The following is a 22561-nucleotide window of genomic DNA, read 5'->3' as shown; positions in this document are numbered from 1 at the left end:
GTTTCTGGGTGTTTTCCCACCAGCAACAGGAACTGCTGCCTCTCTTTTGTGGCCTGGGTACACCGAGGGTTATCGGGCCCCTCTCTTCCCCAAAAGGAAGAAAGCTAGCGAGCAGCAGAACTGGCTCCTGGGACATCGCTGTAAAAATGAAACTGCGAATGCACGTGCTGGTTGGTTACTGCAGGGCTCTTCTGGGCTGGGAGGAAGAGGATGGTTTAAGCTCCACAAGCAGCTTCCCTGCACTTTTCTTCCTTCAAAGGTGGGAAGGGGAGGGTTGTGCTTCTGAGGAGCCTGGCTTCAGGTCTCCCGCTGTCCATGAGACTGATTTAGGACCTTGCAGCCCCCAGCTGGCCAATTGCTGCTGCCTCTCCAGCAGGAGGGAGAGTCCTTTTGCTTTTCAGCTTCTTCAGTTCGTAGTGTCGTGTACGAGAGATAAGAACTGAGAATCAGAGCCTTGTGGTCGCCAGCTCTGGCCCCTGTGATTATGTTCTGCAGAGCGAGTAGCAGAACTGTTGGGAGGAAAGATTTTAGCTCTTTTTGTGTCTTTTTTTTTTTTTTTTTGTGAATGTCCTGGGTTGCAGCACCATTCTGTGGTGGGAATGAATCTGTCTGAAATCTGCAGTTAAGTATCGTTTGCAGCTTCACTGCTTGCTGTTGTGGTCCATTCCACTGCTTTCTAGTTCTTGCAGTTAAAAGCAGTGCCACCAGTAACTGTGGGGAGCTCGTGAACCCATTGTTATTCCTGGCACTATTTTCACTGACGAATCCATTGCCACTGATTACATCCTTTTCCATCTGTTTCTTCTGCCGTCTTTCTGGCAGATGTAGCCAGATGTAACTTCTCTGAGGTTGCACAAACTTAGTCAAGCCAATTTAGTAAATGTCTTTCAACCGAGGTTTAAAAAAACCTGACATCCCTTTTGCCAGTATACAGGCTCTTTACTAGAAAAAATGAAATCCTCTTGGGCCTTGCAATTCCCTGCGCAAGCGATGATTCAGCAGGGCGGCCACGTGTTCGGTGCTGGGGCAAGAGCAATTACATCGAGCTGGTGCTGAATGAGACAGGCGCCTTTTCTTCTTCAGGGGAGTGAGGGAGAAGAAAAGGAGCTTCGGGATGTACTTGCACTCCTCTTTTTGATTTTACATCTGTCTTTCTTTCTTCCTGCGGTCATGGCACGTAAGGCCAAACCTCCGCAGCAATTTCAAAAGTACTTCCTGGCACTGCGGAGACTTTCCCTGCATAATGAAGACAGGGTAAGGATAAAGGAGGGGGGAGCTGCTCCTTTCTTCTCCATTCAGCTGTTGGAAAGAGGCTAGCTCTTTGGATTTGAACCCAAACAAGATGACTGTTTTTTTGTTTTGTTTTCTCACTTCCAGTGATGACCAAAGGATCCGACTCTTGTTTCGTGAAGTGATCTGTTGTGAGTGGAGCTGTCATTCCTTAAACCATGAACTTAAAGCTTCTCTGTGTTGAAACGGACCTTTGTGCAAAACAGTTTTGGATCTAGCAGTTTGTTTTAACAACAGCCTTTGAAACAATTACCCAGAAATTATAATTCTTCCTGTTATTTCTGAGGATTTTCCAGAAGTTGAGGTTTTACTAAGCCAAAGATTTAATGAGCTTGAAGGATTTTGTTTAACTGCAAGTGATGGACGCGGACCTGAGGGTTCTGCGCAGGTGCAGTTATGCCAGTTTTCTGAAGTGCCTTATTTTCTTGTGGAATAGATGGATTTGGGGACACTTGCTTCCATCCTGTTGCTTAACGTCTTCTTCCCTTGAACATGCAGAGAGCTAAGGAATAGTTTTCGTCAGATCAAGAACCTGTAACAGCGAATATGTGAAGAGCTGATCTGCATGCACTGTGTATCACTGAAAAATCAGGTTCTTTGCTATAGTGAGAATTTTATTTTGAAAACATGTAAGTCCGAGTGTACCAAAGGTTTTGTAAAGCTAGCAGCCTTAATCCCATGTTACGGCATTATTAATTAGCTGACTGGGCTCTCCAAGAAAGGGTATGGGGAATTTGCATGGCCTTGGAGGACCAGTCTGTTCTTGGCCAGTCTCAGACACAGGCTAGTTGGCTATCTTTACATGCAGCTGTTGCTAATATCAAGCAGCACAAATAAGTTCACAGATAGATGAAATGATGTTTGGTTTAAAAAAAAATAATACAAAAAGCTGTTCTTGCTGTTGCTTTCTTCACATAGTGCGTTATTATGGTATTAAAGTTCTGTGATGTGCTTCTTTACCTTCTCTGGTTTATTTAGCTATCTGATCATATTTCTTTGTTTGAAAGGGGGGATGTTTTCTCTTAAATATCTATTCCCATTTGGTTAGCTGAGGACCCCATATCCTATTCTTTTCTGAGATTTCATGGATGTAAGCAAAATGGGTTACAGTCCCCTGTGCTCCAGGTCTGACTTCAGAGCTGTGTAGCAGCTGCCCCAGACCCTCCCGGCTGTACTCTTCTACCTAGGTACTCTTAAAAGCCAGTTCTAACAAACAGGACTCGTGAACACTGTGCTTGGTGGCTTCGACAAGAAAAAAAACGAAAGTACGTCTTGAATTGGTCACACGCTTTGTGAAAACAACGTTCATTGTTAGGAAAGAGGTTGGAATTAAAATCCCTGCGGGTAGACTGCTCAAACCTGCTGTTAAATTCCAGGGTTCTTAACTTTTTTCCCATATTGCAGGGTAGGTACTGGAAAACAGAGAAGATCCTGTAGATAACTTGCAACATCTGAAAGAGCAATCAGTAAGCAAAATTGGAAAGCTAGGGATCACGGCCTGATCTGCAACTGCATCCCTACTGACTTGTTCGAGTGTTGCAGGCCTATTTATCACTCCGTCATCAGGAAAAGGGCTCGAAGGCAGACTCATCTAGGTGGATGTTGCCCAGCTTTGGCAGCTGTTTCCCATCAATCTCTAAGTCGATGGGGCAAGCAGCACAGGGCCCGTTCTCACTTAAGCTGCCAGAACTTTGATTCGTGCTGTTTATGCCTCCGAAGGTATTTGTACAGAAATGATGTGCTTTCGCGGGCGTTTATGGTGGTAATTCATTTTAATCTCTTCTGAGCTTCACGACCTTAAACAGTGTGCTCTTGTGCTGCTCGAATTTGGGCTGCTAGCCTCCTTTGTTTTTGCTTAGCTGGGATTTGGCAGTGTTCCCCTGCTCAGTGAATTGGCAGGGAACGGCAGCCCACCTGTTTGCAGTCCTTCTGCTAAACCAGGGCCTGCGAGATGCGCGTGTTGCGCAGAGACATCGTGCAGCACAGTATTTATCCTTTGTGAACGAGGTGTGGGTAGTGGTAGCAGCTTGCACTCACGGTCCTCGCCTGGCTCTCTCGAGTGCCAGCAGGCCACTCATTTCCCAAACTGTCGTGAGAAACAGAGGAGGCGTGTTGACTTGTGCTCCAAGGGGAGAGCTCATCCTTTGGGCATAGCATAGCGAGGGGCTTATTTATTATTCAGCTGTCACCAAGAGGTAATTTCTGTAAGTCTTTCTCTGCTATTTGCAGCAGAGAGGCTGCCTGTTTCTTGGTGATTAGCAAGAAAAATAACCAGTATATTATGGGGAGGGAGGAGAGGCCAGCATTGATTATCTTGAATGTGGAACGTGACATGTAGATGCTTTGTGCTGTGTTTTTAGCATTAGTAGCTATTTGTTCGTGATCTCCCGCGTGTTTGTTTTTTTTTTTTAAGTACTTCAAGAGGGTTGTGGTGGTAGTGTGTGTGTATGTGTATCTCATATTGCAAGTGGAGAGAGTGTGGCACAAAGTGGTAAAGCCATGCGAGTCCTTATTCGGAAGTGGAATACGTCTAGTAGATCCTAGCTCCATAATCTTTATTCAGGCTATGTAAATCGGGTAGAGATATTCTTAATATTAGTTAATAGGGATGATGTGTTGGATTATGACTTTAAACATAGGCTATTCTGCTCTCCCCAAGACCTTGTCTGAAAGATGACAAGGATGACATGTGAAGCTTTTAAGGGCGTTTGACTCCATAGCACGAAGCTCTGAGCAAGAACCACCCTCAAAAGAAGTTGTGCTGGTGTCCTTATGTGTAGTATCCCTTTCATGTACCTAACCTTTACACGAACGGATAGTGAACTGGGTCAGGGAATTGGTGCTCATTATAACTGACGGTTCTTTTTGACTCAGTTGGTTTCAGCACTGGAAAAGTCTGTCACTTCATCCCACGTGTGCTGCTGCCGGCCCAAACGAACGGGTGGCCCAGAAGTGGGAGTGAGGAGCCAGAGGGTAGGAGGAAGGGAGCGCTTCCTTTGGCAGAAATGTTGGTGTCTACCAGCACAGCGCTCGCTAAGCTCCTGAGCTGAGTTCACACCTCCTTCCCCTGTTAGCCAACAGAAGAAATGCTAGATTTGTCTTCCATTCTCTCTTCCAATTTTTAAACACAAATTTCTGTTTCAGTGTTTCCACTAGCTGTTGAGAACCATGTCTGACAACGGAGAACTGGAAGACAAGCCACCAGCTCCTCCTGTCCGGATGAGCAGCACTATTTTCAGTTCAGGAGGGAAGGACCAGTTGTCTGCGAACCACAGCTTGAAACCCCTGCCCTCTGTACCAGAAGAGAGAAAACCTAGAAATAAAATCATCTCCATATTCTCTGGCACTGAAAAAGGTAAGATGCCTCCATTTTCCAAGGTTGTTATCTCTGTTCCTTTACTCTTTGTGTAAGCTTTGGTTGTGCATTGGACATTGGAGTCCATAACCTGCACGTGAGATGTGTGGAATTTCTTTATTACAGCCTGCCCAGGTGTAGGGGAGTAGAGGAAATGCTGACAGGTTGGTATGTGTGTTCTGTGAGCCATTCTTTCCATTCGCACTGGCAGTTTGAAGATAGAATTATAGAATCAATCAGGTTGGAAAAGACCTGTAAGTCAGCTAGTCCAGATGAAGTGCTAAGGAAGAAAAATTAACTAACTCATTGAGGAAAACCTCTACCTGGTGCCTCTCATGTTTGCTGCCCAATTTAGAGCAATGCATTTCCAAACAAACCTAATAAACGTTTGTGATTTCTGCGTGTCGTGTTACTTAGCATTTGGCTATGCTAAATGCAGATTTCTAGTTGAAACTGAGCATCCAGCTGTTTTGGAAGTTACTTCGTGTTGATGACTATTTAGGTGGTACCTTTGAGAAAAAAGGTAGTGAACAAGAAGTGGGAGAGTGCACTAGGTTTGAAGGAGAACTGAGAAAAATGAAGTTCTTCCATTGCGGTCAGATCCGTGTAGCTGCACCGCTCAGGTTAATCACCAATGGGCAAAAAAATCTCCTTTGCTATAAACAAGGATTATTTCTGAGGGGAAAAAAAGGCTTTAAGGAAACTAGGCTGTACCTGGGCTTTGTTGCTGTCCTGTCTTCCTTATGATGGATGTATGTACGGCACTGGAGCTGGTTTTCCAGGATGTCTGTATCCACGTGAAACAAAATAGCGCACAGAAATCCCTCCTAACATCTGTTACGGTTAAACTGTGCAGGGAGTTATTAGCCTGACCTGAAGCTGCAATGTGTTTTGTTGCTCTATAACATTTAGCATTTTTTAATATTAGGATTTATTCCGAACAGAAATTGATACCAAATGTTAATGCACATCAACACGAGTTACGTTTTGGATTAGCTCTGAAGCTGTTGCAAACGTAACTGTGGCTTGCACCCTGCCCCCGGGTTTGGAGATGGCTCGGGCTGTATATCTAGTTACAAATGCTGGGGAATTGATTACAGAAGTATGGCATATAATCTCCAGGGAAGAGCAAACATCCAGGCAGGAAAATATGTATTTTTATGTATCCTAGTATCAGTGTTAGGAAAGAGGTTGCACGTTACCAGCTTGTCCTGGGGAAGACCTTGCTGCTCTCAGCGATCTCTAGTTCCGCTCCTGGCTTCCTGCGCCGAGCTGTTGATGATGTGCGAGGTAGGGCTGGTTCAGTCCTGTCGCCACAGGTTTGACTGCTTCAAGAGACTTTGCTTCCCCGGTTATTTATTCACTTTGCTAACCATTTTCCCCAGGGCTGGTTTTTATTCTTGCTCAGCTGTGCGAGCAGTCCCCGTGCAGCCGTGCCTCAGCGCAGAACAGACGCTAGAGGCAGGCTTCTCTGCACTCGGAAGATAGCTTTCCACTGTCTGGCAGCCTTTGTGCTGCGCACGGTGGGTGTGTTTTCCTTTCCAGAGGATGGAAAGATTTGGCCAGCGTAGCTTTTGGAAGCTGAATAGTTATTTCACAAGGTCACTTATTGTGCAATAACTGACCGTGGCTGGATTACAGCAACAGAGGTGGCATGGGTAAAAGCCCTAAAGAGGCGAGTCTGTACGGAAAATGTGAGAAGCTGCTGCAGGTTGGAAGTGAGAGCCCGAGAGAAAGGCTGCAGGCCATTTAGCTCTGTGACAGCGGTAAACCCCACGTGTCAGGAGCAGGTTCTAGCTTAGCCTGCAGCTGCTGGTATTTATTAGTGTATTTTGATCATGGGAAATTCCTAGAAACTGTTGTGGTGAGTGCTGAAGAAAAGCTGGTGGAAGAATCAAACCTCCCAGTCCATCTTCTGGCTGGGAGAATGGCTTTGGAGCTGGGGTAACACAATTCTGCTGTTGCATAGGTGATCTTCAGAGCATTTGTGGCCCTTGTTGTTCGGACAGGGGAATTGCGAAGTAGAACGCAAGCACCACGTAAAAGGAGGTTTTCCTTGCTCCAAAGAAGTAATACTGAATAAGACTTGTGTTGTGAAGTGAGTTACTAATGCGAGTGGGCACGGCGCAGCTGGAGAGCTTTGTGGCACCTGATAGTGCCTTTCCTTCTCCTTGGACGTTTCCTCTTTCCACCTTGCTCGTGGGTTTGTTCTTGCCGAAGTGGCTGGAAAGGTGGTTGAAGACTTGTCTACAGCTGCATTGACTCACCTGAAACTGCTTTAGAAGCTGAATACTCGGACTTGTTCAGACCACTGTAAATACTGACACATACCAAAATTGTGGACATGAATGTGCATACTTGTTTAGTGTGTGTGTATCTACTGATATTTAGTGACACAAACTAAAAATGGGAGAAATAATTTCTGCTGAGAAAAGTATGTTTTGGAGAAAATTGTGCCTCTTTATCTTTTCTAGATGTTAAAGAAATATTTAAAATAATGTCCTGGGAAAAAAAAAAAGTGGAAGGGTTTACAGCATGGCAAAATAATGTGGTTGTGAAAAATGGTAATTGAATGATCCAGCTTAAAGAAAGTTTCTGAAAGTTGTATTTTTTTAATACGGAAAAAGCTTGTTGATGGTCTGACCCACAGCGAGGATAATGTAAACATCCAAAGAAATGTTTTCAGCCCTCAAGACTGCAAAGCTGGCTGTCAAATATAAATGGACACAGTGACTTTCTGGCACTAAAACAATGGTCAGATGTTAGTTGTTTTGTTCATTAGCATGGCTAATTAAATAGTTGTGTTTTTTTATTCTTTATTCTGCTGCTGCTAGGCTGTACAGAAATACTGGCTTCTTGCTTGCTGCTTGAAATATGTTCGGACTATATGGAAAATGGTCCCTTAAGCTGACGTTGGATTTGAGGTAGACTTTTTTCAAGGGTGAAATGTCTCCAGCCAGTGCAGAGGTTAACAAACTGCTGCAACAAATGTTAACTTCTCCTGTTCAGAAGATGAAAGAATGCCTTCGCAGAGATGTACAAGGCTACTGCAAGTGATTAGGTGCAGGGATAGCTGGATAAAGTGGTTTGGCTTTCTTCTGCAGCTTTCTGCCCCTGTGATTTGGCAAGGTCTCTCCGGCTGCCTTCACGGTATGCATTTCCCCACAGCTCTGCCCCCGCTCCTCTTTTAGCGGGCTGGCTTGGGGGGACGGCGTGATCCGGGGCGGTCGCTGCAGGCAGCGAGGCTTAGCAAATGCAGAGCTCCTGCCCAAGTCTGAGCTAGTTCTGCACCGAAATAATCAGAGAAGAGGTTATTTAATGACTTAGTCCAGGAGGTTTTTTCCCCAGTTCCATTGTTCAGGAGAGGTGAGGAGATAGTCATCTTTTTACTAGAGTACTTAATTGCTGTGAATTTCCTTGGCCAGACTTCTGAAGTCAAGTGAACCCGTGTGTGTTTTTGGAGAGCCTGAAAGCAGTCCCCTAAAACTAGAAACTAGACCATCTTTGAGGTGATTTCTTAATCAGAGCAGTTCTCCTTTTTAAATTTAAAGTGTAAATCTTTCTGAAGGAGCCTTTGTTTTTCCCCATTGTGTCAGGGCCTGTGAGCCGCGCTGGTGCCCAGCTGGCTGCAGAGCCAAGGGACTGTACCATAGATTCACTTGTGGCTTGAAACGAACGTTGCCCTGTATTAAAGGGATTCCCATTTAAATACAGATCTGTGATGCAAACATAATCAGAGGTTCAAAAATAGTGTGGCCTCCCAGTGGCCTTGTTAACAGAGCCTCAAGTGCATCTTGCCAAAACATGACTCACTGGACTTGCCTCTTGACTGAAGTTTGCTGCTTGCGTTTGTTTAAAGTGTCTCTGATCTGCTGTTCCTGTGGGGAGAGGAGTGTTTTAGTCTCTTTGTCCAGCACACTAATACGATGTGTATTTTTGCAAGGGTTGGGTTTATTTGTGCAGCACATGCTGGACGATTTGAGCACCAGCTACCATTCCCTAACTGTCAAGTGCTTCAGAACAGGAATCTTCCTGAGGAATATAAATTCCTTATTTTTTTTTTCCTTCTTGCTTTCACATAAACAACTGCAAGAGGTTGGGAAGAAACAGTACTTCCCTTAAAGATGTTAAATGAGAACATTTGACAGTCCATTTGCTTTTTGGCTCTGATTTGTGCAGCCATATTAAAGATATCCTGTTTATAATAGCCACGTCTTTCCACTGCATTGTTCAGCTCGAGGCAGCCCACATGGCTTTTCATTTGTAAGTATTGTCCTCGGTTCCCTGTCCTTCCTTTCCCGCCAGCATGAGGGAATTTCAGACAGATTCCCTGGCTCTGAGCGACGTAATGTGTGCTTGCCCCAAGAACTTTTAACCATGCAGTTACTAAGAGGTGCTGTTTTACCTGCTCTTCTTCTGTGCTGAATCTTCTTGACTTTTTGTATTTAAAACAAATCAAAATTATTTTTTTTGCCAGGCAATCATAAAACGGTAGTCAGGGTAGATTTTAAAACAGTGCGCTGCTTTCCTTTGTTGCTATAAGGACTACGGCATTCTTGCTGGCTTCATGCGTGCTGTAATAAATGCTGCTGATTCAGCTATCTGCTCTGTGAGCCCTCAGGCATTGCCAGGAATAAACACTCAGTTTTCTTGGTATCAAGCGAGACATGCTCTGCAGCTCGCTGCCAGGGCTCTGCCTTTCCGCAGAGGGCAGGGAGGTGAAGCCTCGAGCATCGGATCTCTGCCCAGAGAGCAAGCAGCGAGTCTGCTCTGCTGTGCTCCCAGGGGAAGCGAGCAGGGCTCGGGCTTTTTTACAAGGACAAGAGAACAGGGTCTCGAAACCTTCCAACTTAATTCTAAACCTTTTCTGAGGAAAGGGAACCTAGTGGTGCATAACTGCATGTTATATTTAGGTTTAAATGGAAATGGAGGACAATTTGCAGTTATTCTGTCTTTCTTAGAAATAAATAAATCCCCAAACCAAGCGCCATAAGTTATAAAACATCTTCTAAATTTAATTGATTTTAGGTTGAATCGTGCACATGGTCTTTCTCATTATCTGTTCCTGCTTCTGGTTCTTATTATGCTTACTTTTTGCCTTTTTTTTTCCACTTTTAAATTAGATAATTGGTCTGAGGTTACAAACTCTTATCTTCATCGCGGGAAGTCCTGATTTGCATTAATTACCTTGAATTGAAGCAGCGAGGCAGCTGAGTTTTAACTGTCTTTAGGGTGAACTTGAGGGTGAACTGAAGTTGTCTTCAGTGTTTTAATACATATTAAAATGTCCTTTTTTGAATTGTAAACATTTCATAGGTGTTCCAGAGCTCCTTGCACTCTGGGGCTCTTGATCTCTTATTTGATTGCTGCCATGGTGTAAATGATTTGAATGAAAGAACTTGGTGATTCTTGTGTGAAGTCTATACCAACTTGAAGGTATCAAGTCACCGTGTTGCATATTTAAAAACCTCCAACCTGTAAAAAGAATAAAGGTTACGTTCATCCCAGCTGTTATGTTTGGATTTGTTATGCTATATTGATTCAATAGGACTTTAAATCTTTACTCAAGTGATCTTCTAATCTCTTTACAGGAAGCAAGAAAAAGGAAAAGGAACGTCCAGAAATCTCCCCACCGTCAGATTTCGAGCATACTATCCATGTCGGCTTTGATGCTGTTACGGGCGAGTTCACTGTAAGTACACCTGGCTTGGAGGTGCTGAGAAAACAGCTGTGGGTCAGCGCAGTAGTGAAGCCATTGTGGTATTTTAGAATGAAGTGTCAGTTAGTCTCTTATCAAATAAATAAGTTTACTGTGTATTTGTATGGCCTGCGGAGTAACAAGACTGACCTGTTAGCGCTTCAGCAGTGTGTATGTACCGTCTAAAGCTTTGTGTCATGTGGGGCGGCCTTCTTTGAGAAACGCTGTGGGGAAGAGGAGTACCCTCTTCAGTTCGTTTTCAGTAGTTTGTAACACTGTGCTTCCCCTGAGTGCTTTTGTAGTCCTGTTCCTTGTGACTGACTTATTACACCTGGAAGGTGTTCTGTCGTGATGAGACAGCGGGCTGGAGCCCCTGAACATTTGAGACACTGAGCAGTCAGGAGGTATTTCAGCTGTAGCTCAATTTGTATTTTATCACTTACCTACATTCCCATTAAAACCCCATCCTACCTGCTGGTGTGTTTGGCTGTACCTGCTATACGTTGTATGGAGGAAATAATTTTGTTCTCCTTTTTAAATCTCTTCAAAATGCTGCAAAAAAGGCTTAAATCGTCTGTTATTTCAGGGAATGCCAGAGCAATGGGCTCGGTTGCTACAGACCTCAAATATCACGAAGCTAGAACAGAAGAAAAACCCGCAGGCAGTACTAGATGTGCTGAAATTCTACGACTCCAAAGACACAGCAAAACAGAAGTATCTGAGTTTTTCTGCTCCAGGTGAGATGCAAGTATGCACAAGGCATACTGAAGGGGGAGTTGGGTGTTTGGATCCATCTTCCTCTCTGGGGGTAATAAATCAGATTCAAATGCTGAAAGAGCAAGCTACTTTTCAATGAGGAACAAACATTTGAAGATGGATCTAAAACTTACTGGAAATTGGCTTTGTCCAGTTTATTTCCTGTTTTAAGCGGAGAGGGGAAGAAATGGAACTGGGTATTTAAAACAGCAACCCAAATTAATGGGCTGTGTTTACGAAGCTGGGGCTCTGTGACTGTGATTAATTGGTTTTGTACTGGAGACCTTGCTCTTCCAGTCTGAGACTGGAACATGTATCTAGATGCTTGCTGTCTGTGAACTTGCATTTTTCTGTCTCCCGTGCAATGACATCAAAGATGCAGAGCACGTTATTGTTCCTAGGTCAGGAGCTGTATGGAGGGGGGCTGAGAGGATGACTGTCCTACAAATGCACGCAGTTCCTTTTATCTAGTTCTCTTCCAAATCATTTGCATTCTGAAAATAGATTAATAATAAAGCTTTGTAATGTCCTCAGCCTTGACTCAAAATACAGCTTAAGGGAACAGAAATATCCATTTGATTCTGCTTTCACATCTCAATAAGACAGGGCACGTGAGTGTGATGTGCGATGCTGAGTTTGGAAACCTCTTTGTGGGTGCTCAAGTGAGGTGAAGAGCAAGTTGGGAAACCATCAAATTGTGCTTTCTGAGAGATGAGGAAATCTCTAAAGTGGTCCATGTGCTTTACTCTGTACACTTCTTATTATTTTTGTAATGATTTTGTCTTTTTCTATTTTTGCTATTTAGAAAAAGATGGTTTCCCTTCAGGAACACCAACGGTGAGTTTACTCTTTGTTTCTTCTCAAGCACGTACAATGTCACACTTTCTGTATTTATTATATAACTAATCTTGTAATATAAAACAAAATGAGATTTATGTTCTTATTCCACAATAAAAGGGGGTCAACAAAGCATATTTCACTGGATTAAAAGTATTTGAGTCTTGTGATGAAATGTAATAGTGCACCTTGACCGCTCAACCTATCCTTTTCTTTTGATATCAGTCAGAATTTTTTTTATCTTCATATAAAAATAATAATAAAAAACCCACAAGTATTTAACACTATGGGGGAGATGATTTTGTTTATATTTATAATTTTTTAACTTTGGAAAAAATGTAGACCAATGCCAAAGGTTCAGAGCCATCAACAGCTGTGGCAGATGACGATGACGATGATGAAGAAGCACCTCCTCCTGTTATTGCTCCGCGGCCAGATCACACCAAATCGGTGAGTGGCTGTAAAATTTACAGTGCAGACTTGCATTTCACAATATTGCGGAACTTTTTCTACTTCTTTGTTGTAGCAAAGTGTTTTGTTTGTGAAGTGACCTGTTGTACGCTTTTATGGAGAAATTGGGTCCTTATTCACATGCGCTTGCCAAGAAAATGCGTAATTTGCGGATACAACTTGGATCAGAAATCTTGAAGTTAATGCTGATTAGTTTGTTGGCTTATGTTGCAGTGGGTCAGTTATGCTTGTCCTTCAACCCAAGATGCAAGGAGGAGGCTTTTTAGTCCTAAAAAACAAAGTCTAGTTTCTGTATCTTTGCACAGTACAGTGGTATGAGTGTACTGCGTTTATTCTTTTTATTTGATTACAGAGTGATAGCCTCACCTAATGTACTATCTAAGCCCACAGAAATTCAAATTTAGGATTTGAATGCTTATTTCACCCCCAAGGTCATCAGTATTATGTGAAAAGCAAAATGCTTAAGAAGTTGTTTAAGTTTTATTGTGATTATCCTGAACTGCACACCTGGCTAGCAGAGTCCCAGGAATCCTGGCTAGCACATCTAATTTTTTGACCAAGGCAAATGTACACACTGCTGCTCTGTTGCCCACTTCTTTTCACTCCAGGAGCACAGAAGTGTGATTTGTGTGTATTTGTCAAGTCATACAGCTTTAGAATTGCCGGTTTGGGCTATGTGAACGTATACGGTGTGACAGGTCTATGGTTTGGTATTGCTGGGGCAGCTGTGTGTGGCTGTAAACTTGCATAGTTTTTCAGATGCAGGTCTACTCCAGAGGAAATGGAATAAAGCTCCAAGAAAATTCCCCTGAACCAGGGACAACTGGGAAATTCCCAGACATTTTGTGTGTCTTTTCATGGTGAAGCATGAGTGTTTTTCCTTTAAATCTTAGGAGTAGTTGGTCTTGTCGTTAAATAGTGATTTGTTCTGTGAGACTTGGAAATTGCAGGAATGTAATAAATAGATGAAAGAGCCCCTCCTTTTAACTAGCGTGGGTTACAAAGAGCAAGCAAATAGAAAACCCAGAAAAAGTCTGTCTGTGGAAGTTAGTCTGCTAGCATCCACTCTGTACAGGAAGCCTCTGTGTCTTTCATTTAGAGGCCAGTAACGTTGCCAGCATCTCGACTTCCTGGAATGTAATGTTTTTCAGGTCTCATTTCTGCCTGCAGGCTGTTACGTAAAATGTTGCTTAGTGATCTTTGAAGAAAGGTGATCGTTTTCAACTGAAAGTCAGTGATCATAAAGAAAATGCTCAATTAAATGAGTAAATGTTCTATCTTAACAACAGATTTATACACGGTCTGTAATTGATCCCATCCCTGCCTCAGCTGGTGACACTTCTGTTGACACTGGGACGAAATCAGGTGACAAGCAGAAAAAGAAGACTAAAATGTCAGATGAAGAGATCATGGAAAAACTACGTAGGTGTCTTTTCTTTCAGATAAACGGAGGCTTTAGAACTGCTGGGGCAGTGGGAATTAAGCTTATGCCCTTATTTCTATGTAAGGGTTTGTGAATACTGTGCTTGATTAGTTTTGTGTCAGACAGTAGCTGAGAGGAGCTGCATTCAGACGTTTTGCTAATATCAATGCCTTGGAGCCTTAAAGGGTAAAAAACATTGTAGTTGTTGGATTTTTTATTATTTTTTTGATTGAAGTTCAGTTGCGATAATGTTATCCACATGTGCAGTATATCCATCATAATGTAAAATATTCCAGTTTCTGTTGTAGCTTGTTCCATAATCTTCTTGAAGATAATTTTTCACCACATTAATGTTCCTGTGCTTAAGTCAGGAACTGACTGGTTTCTGGAGCAGGCTAACCTAATAGATTCATCATAATCTCATGCGGGGTTTTGCTGTATGGAAGACTATCATTAACATGAAATACTAGTGGGAAATAGCATGATCTGTCTTGTTTTACTCTAAACAAGTATAATGACTGTCTGAGACTGGGCCTTTTGTAACTGGAACTGAATCAGGAACCATTGGCAGTTCATGCATCAGACTTTACTACTTGAGCTGACCCAATTTTGGAGGTATCTTGCTCGTGCCATTCCCACTAAAGGGGAGCAGTGGGATTTATGCATTTTTTAACACGAGCTGACAAACAGTCAATGCTGTGCTACAATAGCAAAGAATATTTCCAAAATCCATGACTCTTCTAAGATTCTATAAGAAAATGTTTTTCTTTCTCTTTTCTTTTTTCTTTTTTTTTTCCTTTTTTAGGCACTATTGTGAGCATAGGTGATCCCAAGAAAAAGTACACCAGATATGAAAAAATTGGGCAGGGGTAAGTGTTCGTCCCTACTTTTATTCCTGGTGAGCCAGTGCTAAAGGCGATATCTCTGATACGTTCAGGTAGCCACCACTTCCTGAAGCAAGCAGAAATGTCGGCTGTATTAAGCAGTAATAGGCAGACGGTGAAGGCTTTACAGTGGTAGAACTTCTAAATTGTCTCTTAGTGCAAAAGCAGAGCACTGTGACTTCTCTCTGGGTGTATTTAGTCCTCTGCTTTCCCAGTAAGATGCATTCATCTGTTTTGTAACGTGACTACTGAATAGCTTGGGGGTATATCGGAAAGCTTTCTGTCTTCTAAACTAACAATACTGCCTTGACTAATTTATTGCTCTAGTGTTCCTATGGATTCTTTTGAGCCAAAAGTATATTCAACTCTAGCTTCTCCACCTTTGATTGTATGTAGCTGACTCATACTCTATACTTTCCAAATATGTCTTTGTTTGTGGGAGGGCTTCCCCTGGAGGAAGATGAAAAGGAGTGCCTTCTACAGAAAGGGCTTCCCAGCTTTTCTGATCATAGGGATCAGCACAAGTTCTAGGGGTTTAGGCATCTTCAGTGCGGTTTGTCTCAGAAGCAAGTGTACTTCTGATTAATTTGCCTCAACTGACTGGCATTTCTATGATATTGCTAATTTTTAAGAACTTTTTGATAAAGCTCTTGCGACATTGAAAGCTAACACAATTTTGTGTTTGTGATTTGTCTGTTCACGTGCACATTTTACACAGAGACTCAGCTGGCTGTAACGTGTTTTTTTTTTTTTTTTTCTTCACAGGGCTTCAGGTACAGTTTTCACAGCTATTGATGTGGCAACAGGACAGGAGGTAAGATTGCTGTGCTCATTGCAATGGAAATACTTTTTCCATAAATATCTTCTGTAGGTGGCTGAAATAATCTGACTAGGTTTCGTTCTGTGGCTCCAATCTCTGCTGTTACCTCCCAGAAGAATGTTTGTCATGGTCATTTGCAACAGTGTGTGCCTTGTTTTGTAGTAATCAGATGATGGAAAGCTAAAAATAGAGTTTTTTCTCTCCAGTGAAAAGCAGAGGGAGTGAGATGTTCCAGATGCGGGTTTTGAAAACAGTTTATCCTTCAAGTATTGTGGGCAATGGTTCCCTGGATTTTCAGAAATAAAACTTTTAGTCTTTCAACACTTCTTCTGTAGTCCTGTTTTAGTAGAGGTGATTGATACACATTATCTGTACCTTATCTGGAAATAACTTGTGCCTGTATTTTCCTTTGTTTTAATTAAAACGCCTTCTTCACATTCTGCTCTGTTCTTTCTACTTGATGCTTCCAAACCTGTCTGGTAAAGATGATGGCATCAGCAAAATTCTGTGTGCGTGTCATCCAGGGATCATCTCTGATTCCCCAGGACTAAAAATTTAGGAGTTAAATGCTTCTCTTTAAATTCAGTTTTTCTCTAATTTTCCTTGAAAAGCCTGAAAGTAGCCATTTGTTAGGTCACTGATAAGTAATTACCCTTTCATCAGTAACCACATCTACCAGTACTGGAGTGGGATACCACATCATAATAAACATAAGCCTTTCAGTTGTCTCAGTACGTTCTCTCTTAATTTGCCTTCTACACAGTGCAGTACTTCATGTCCTCTCACTGCAGAGTGGATTTTTTGTCTTAGTTCCATTCTTAGACCTTCTCTGCTTCTTGTCAGGCAGGTGGTCTGACAGTTGATTGCTTGTGGACTCTTCCTTCGTGCATTAAACTGATGTCATAGTCTGGCTTCCTCAATGCTCTCTCTCTGAGGAAGCTTTAGGGGAACAATTGGGTTTGTCCATTGGTAAGAAAAGAAGGCCAAAGGAGGATTTCATTGCTGTTTTCAGCTCCTTAGCAGGGGAAGGTGTAGAGAATATGGAGCTACACGTGACAGGACAAGAGGTAACACACAAAATGCCATAAGGGGCTTTCTGGTTGGATATTAGAAGTCTGTTTTTCTCACAGTCATTTTAATCCAATGTAGGACGGCACCCCAGAGGGGTTGTGGAATGTCCCTGCTCCTTGACATCTCCATTCAGAACTTAGTTGGGCAAGGTCCTCAGCTCTAAGTTGGCCCTACTTTGGGCAAGGGGTTGCCCTGAGGTCCTAATAACTAATCCTAAATAACTAATTAATCCTAAATAACGAATCTTAGTTATTTTGTGATTCTGTGCCACAAGTTCTCTTATTTTTTAATGCCTTTGCCAGTGTGTTAGTGATTTGTTTCTACGAGATCGCATCAGTCCTTGTGTTAACACTCCAGTTTTGGTCTCATGGATAAGTTATCTTGTAAAGCTTCAAACTGCATCCTTAAAGTGTTGCAGCTAACTGAACAGACTTGGAACATTTCTTCTCTATTTCAGAGCTTGGAACACATACCCTAGTTAGATTATTTCTTGGACAAGATGGTTCTTTATCTTCCCTTCTCCCTCTGGGATAGTTTATTGTCTTAATTGCTTTGGGAGAGTTTTCCGGTCTTTCTTTTCCCCCAAGAGCATTATGTCTCACAACATTTTCCCTATGACAGTCACTACAAGCAATTGATGTTTCTTCTTTACCTACCTTGACTACCACAATGCCTTCTTACATCTTGCTGACAGAACATTTCAGTTCTCTGTTCCTGAATTCTCTCTCAAACTTTGGCTAATTCTGTTGCTTGTACCGTGATAACAATTCTCTCCTTATTTTGCTGTAGATTTGAACGTTCCCACTTCCTTGTTTGATAGTTTGCTGCATTTTCAGTGCTTCTTCTGTAGAATTGTTCTTTCAGTCTTTTCTGTTCACGCTGTTTTTTGCAGCTCCTTCTGCCTCCCAGCATTTTCATGCCCAAACACTAATCTAGTCAGAAGAAGATGGAAAAACAAATTGCTTTCCTTGCATTGGAAGGCAACTCTTAGTTGCTACGAGAATCTGTTCTGCTTTAGGCCTGTTGATATAAATGTGGGCAACTATCTTTTTATCTCCTGAAAGTTTCATTTGCTAAGTTTGTGGATCTTTTCAGCTGCTGGAGTATGATGTTTGCTGTAAGAGAGAGCTGTACCCTAATAAATATACAGCCTGCCAGCTGTTCCAAACTCCCTAATTCTGTTACAGAATCTCTCACCTCTCCTATGCTTCTATTGTATTTAGAATGACTGCGAGATTTTGATACTCAGGTTTGAGTGATGGCTGTTTCATTTTGTCCTCGCCAGGTTGCTATCAAACAGATAAACCTGCAGAAACAGCCCAAGAAGGAGTTGATTATTAATGAGATCTTGGTAATGAAGGAGCTAAAGAACCCCAACATAGTCAACTTCCTGGACAGGTAAATGAAGACAGCTGGCAGATTCCTTTGTTCTTAGGGGGTTTCAGAGGTTTTAACTTGATATTCTGGTTACAGACTCAACCTTTCTGTATCTCAGGGTCTTAAAAACAAATGACTGTATTTAGAGTGTCTTTTTTTTTCCAAAGTAATCTCTTATGGGGAAATGGCCTTAATGATTCAGTAAGAAGCCTTCTGTCATGAATGCAACGCTGCATGTAGTTGCGGATCAGTGGTGGATGAGAGTACAGCTGGAAGATACTGTATTCTGCATGAGAAGTAGGATGTTGGACCTGATGATCATAAAGGTCTTTTCCAACCTAAATGATTCTATGTTATCCTGCCCAGTGAGGTAGTAAGAAGCAGAGGGGTTTTGTTGTCAGCATTTACATTTCAAGCTACCTACCAGAAATCAACTTTCTTTACATTTGCCTTGTAGTCCTTGTGAATCATTTCCTTGACCAGAAGTCAGTGTTCTTATCAGTCATTTTTCACTTTTCGATCTGTCATGATGGCAAACAGGCGTGCTTTTCATTTTTTGTTTGTAGTTACCTAGTAGGAGATGAACTCTTTGTGGTGATGGAGTATCTAGCTGGAGGCTCACTAACAGATGTGGTCACAGAAACATGCATGGATGAAGCACAGATTGCTGCTGTTTGCAGAGAGGTAAGAATTGTATTTGATGAGTAGAGGAATGAATGTGCATTCTGTTCACCGAGGTTTTATGGTGCATGTACATTAAGACTAATTGCAACAGTTGCATTCAGTTAGGAAGAATGCACGACACTGAGAGCAGAAATCAATACTGAAATTAGAAATATGCACAGAAAATAACAAAATGAGTCTAACTTGGAAAATTGTGTTTACAACACAGAAGAATGATACAAATTTTGAGCTGGATGTTTGAGAATATTAAACGATGGAGCAAATAAAGATGAACTTGATGCAGACTGTCCGTCTTGTTTTAGAAGCTATTTTCATAGTATGTGAAATCTGTAGCTCTGCAATGGTTAAACTTTCTTTATGGATTTCTCAAGAAAATAATTCTCCAGAAAACTATAGCTGGAGTAATTTTAAGATTTCAGTATGGTCTCAGAGTTAAAAATAGCTGATGTCACAAGCCATCAGTTAATTCTGACCTGAGTCAGTGTGTCAGCATCCAGTTCAGGCTTGATTTATTACGGCAGAGGGGAAAGTAATTGTATTATCTGCTGTGCAGGAGAAGCGTAGACATTTAAAGCCTCATTTGGCTACATTGGCATGACATCTGCTTTTGATGATTCACCCAAAGGGAGGGGATGGAAAGCAAACTTGTACATTAACATGTACGGACAGGTAATGATTTCCTGTGAAACCAGAGCTGGAAGCAGAGAAATGAAAGTAACTATTTACAGTAACAATAGTTACTTTTTCTGAGGAAAAAAGTCTAATATTGAGCTACGGTATTTCATGAGAACTCTGCTGCCCAGAATGTTACATACCCTTCATTCTGCAAATCCGTACCACTTTGCTGAAGCTAATGAAGGCACAAAACACTTGCTGGGGATCACACCTGTGCCAAGTTGCAAATGGTATATGGTCTGCTTATAGTAAAAGAGAATATCTTATATGTATGTTTGCCTTTTATTTTCAGATAGCAAAAATAAATTTCATTGTGACTTTAGGCAGAAAGATTTTAATCTAGAAACAAGCAAAAGCAATATTAATGATGTTCATAACGAAGATGTTCTACAGCCTTTGCTGCGGTAAAGGTTGCTTGCAGGTTGAGAATGAAGCATTCCTGTTGGTGAAACCTCAGGCTAAAAGGCTCCCATTTAGTCCCTTACAGTTCCTCTGTAGCATGAACTTGTGGAAATGGCATGTACCAAAATTAACATCTGTGATTTTTCTGGAACATCTTGGATGATGGCTGGGTAATGAGGAGAAGAATTTCTGGGTTTGTTAAGATAGCAGAGAATTTCTCAGGTTAAATCATCTTTGACCTCATGAGATCTGGAGGGTGGTTTTTTTAGCACAAGAGCTTCCTCTGCTGGTTATTTTAAATAACACCTGTTACATTTTTTCCTCAACACTGGCTGAGGGTTAAGCATTGCTTTGAATTTGTATTCACATAGAGAAATTGTACTTCTGTATGCTGATTTTTTTTTTCCCCCTCATCCAGTGCTTGCAAGCGCTTGAGTTCTTACATGCCAACCAGGTCATCCACAGAGACATTAAGAGTGACAACGTGCTGCTAGGAATGGATGGATCAGTTAAACTAAGTGAGTACCAGAAAATTGTTTGTGTTCTGTTTTCCTTTTCCTAGTAAACTTTGCTTAAGAGAGTGTACATCGGTAGGAGGAGAGCTGACAGAAATTGAGGTGCGTTTTTATTGGATATGAGTAACAGAAGTTCATTCCGTGTTATAAAGTGTATAACTCGCAGGTAGCCAGCATTGAAACTCCGAGGGCCCTCAGACTAGGGCTGAGTGTGTTACTCAGGAAGGATGTTGAAGCAAGCCTGTTGCCACATGAATGTATTGGTAAATATGAAGTAACTGGCAATACAGTGAAGCAAAGATGCAAATGATTGCAAGAGAAGAGCTGCAGCTAACTGCAGCTGCTTTGCTCATCTTTTCAGATTGCCATGACTTGCCTTTCATGTTTTGCCCTTTTCATTAGAAGGTCACTAATGAGAAAACTGTATATTATTAACCATTTATATTGCAGTTTAGTCTTATGCTGCGCCTGTCCTGGGTCTCCTTTTCTGGGACTGAAAGTGTAATACGCTTTCATTAATAAAATCATGAAATGACAAAAGAAACTACTTGCTTTTCAGGTAACTGTCATGCATGCATGAACTTGTGTACAGTAAGTCAGTTTCTGGTGTGTGTAAACATGTGTGGCAATATAAATATATTGAAAGCATGTGAAGTAGTGGTCAGGATTGTTGAGAGAGAGGGGCATTACGTGACTTTCTGGTATATAGGAACGTACAAAGCATCAAATGACCAAAGAGTTAAGGCATGGTGTTTTTACAGTTGGTTAGGAGCTTGAAAGGCCATGAAAATGCATCCCAGCAGTATTTCGTACTCAGGTGGTTTGCAGTCTCATGTCAGTTATGAGAAGGAGCGTGAGGAAAGATTATGAGCAACCTGGCTTGCTTAGCAGCATCGTTGGATGCGCTGTTGGATGCGCTGCTTGCTTGCGTAGGGGTTGGTTCGTTTGTTCTAAAGGTGTTATGTGTTCATGCACAAGCTGAATGGGTTCAGATGCTGATAAGTGAATAGTTAAAATAGAGGGTGTGGCAGGGATGAGTTAGCTGGGAAAGGCTCAAAAAGCAAAGAGCTGTCAATGCAAAGAAGAGCATTGTGAATGGACAGGGTAGCAACCTGTGTAAAGAAGCACTGGCCCCAGGAGAGTGGGGGAAGACAAGGAGGGAGAGACCAGCAAAACCAGGAGTTAGCTATAAAATGTGCTATGTGAAGGGGAGGTATTGTAATTGTTTTGTGTTGAGGCTAGCCCTTCTTTGGCTGTGTGGTTATGGAGCTTCTACGAGTTGGTGAGGTGGATGGTAAAAGTTGTGCTTTCTTCAAGCTCTTTTTTTTTTTCTGGCTTCTGGCAACAGGAGCAGGAAGAGAGGCCAACCTGCCTGTTACCTGAGCACTTTCTAGGGCTGTCTAGAATTTAGATGGATGATGTGGTAATGTCTCCTAGAAGGAGACAGCATCTAGTGGAGGCTGTAACGCACGTGTCCTGCCCTCACCACTAGTTCCCTACCTATACTACTGGCTAAACTGGGATCTACATCTTGTCTGTGTTTTCTTTCGTGGTGGGATGGTGCTGAAGGCCCTGTTGGTAGGTCACGGGATACACACTGCTGCTGCTTCTCTAGTGTGTTTGTTGAAATAGGCTGTGCTTTGAGTTGGGTCTGACACCTCCCAAAAGGCCTGACAGGAAGAAACGCTGGTGAGAAACTTTGCAGCTTCTGTAGGTTTGCTTTTTTTCCAGGCAGCGTTTTAACAGTTGGGGTGGGGGTAGTTCTTTGTTACAGTGTCCTCTTGGTACAACTTAGCATTTCCAGAACTGTGGCTCTTTTGTCGGTACTGCTTGGCATAACACTTTCAAAATTGATTCAAAATTTAAAATTATCTCTCTTTCTCTCTCTCTCTCTCAAACTTAGTGTCAATAATAAGGTAAAATCTGGTTCCTGCCTTAACTGTGTTCTTATTGATGCTTTACATGCCTGGGAAGTGGGAGTGCTGCAGCTGGATAAAGTAACATGATGGAACATGCATTGCTGCTGCACCTGAAGGCTATAGGAATAGGTGACTTTTCTTGTTTTCTTGAGTGTGGTTGTTCTCTTCAGTAGTTACCTTGTGGAAAGGTTTGTTTGTCTAGGTTCCTTCTGCTGAGTGGGGTAGCCTTGTTTCTATGTCTCTGTCAGCTGTAGTACCTGTATTTGATGGCCAAATTGCTGTGAAATGCTGAACTCAATAGCTGCAGAATTAAAATCTGTTTAGCAGGGCAGAAGCTATGGTTTGTAGATTCATGTTTCTTCGTTCAGGCTGTATAACATATTT

The 22561-nt window shown here is 42.1% G+C and overlaps 1 protein-coding gene across 2 annotated transcripts in view; it reads left to right on the top strand.

The window, feature by feature from the left end:
* PAK2 (p21 (RAC1) activated kinase 2) overlaps positions 1 to 22561 on the top strand; it is a 46407-nt gene that overhangs the window by 17101 nt on the left and 6745 nt on the right. For both annotated transcript variants that reach the window (XM_083848205.1, XM_083848206.1), the window contains exons 2-12: positions 4435 to 4645; positions 10237 to 10337; positions 10930 to 11080; positions 11905 to 11936; positions 12279 to 12386; positions 13697 to 13829; positions 14636 to 14699; positions 15480 to 15528; positions 17891 to 18003; positions 18549 to 18666; positions 20162 to 20261. In XM_083848205.1, coding sequence (XP_083704331.1) covers positions 4459 to 4645; positions 10237 to 10337; positions 10930 to 11080; positions 11905 to 11936; positions 12279 to 12386; positions 13697 to 13829; positions 14636 to 14699; positions 15480 to 15528; positions 17891 to 18003; positions 18549 to 18666; positions 20162 to 20261 — 1156 coding nt within the window. In that variant the 5' untranslated portion in view covers positions 4435 to 4458. The remainder of the gene's footprint in view (positions 1 to 4434; positions 4646 to 10236; positions 10338 to 10929; positions 11081 to 11904; positions 11937 to 12278; positions 12387 to 13696; positions 13830 to 14635; positions 14700 to 15479; positions 15529 to 17890; positions 18004 to 18548; positions 18667 to 20161; positions 20262 to 22561) is intronic.

This window comes from Anser anser, assembly GCF_964211835.1.
Source record: "Anser anser genome assembly, chromosome: 9".
Lineage (NCBI taxonomy): Eukaryota > Metazoa > Chordata > Aves > Anseriformes > Anatidae > Anser > Anser anser.
This window is presented reverse-complemented; position numbering and strand designations above follow the sequence as displayed.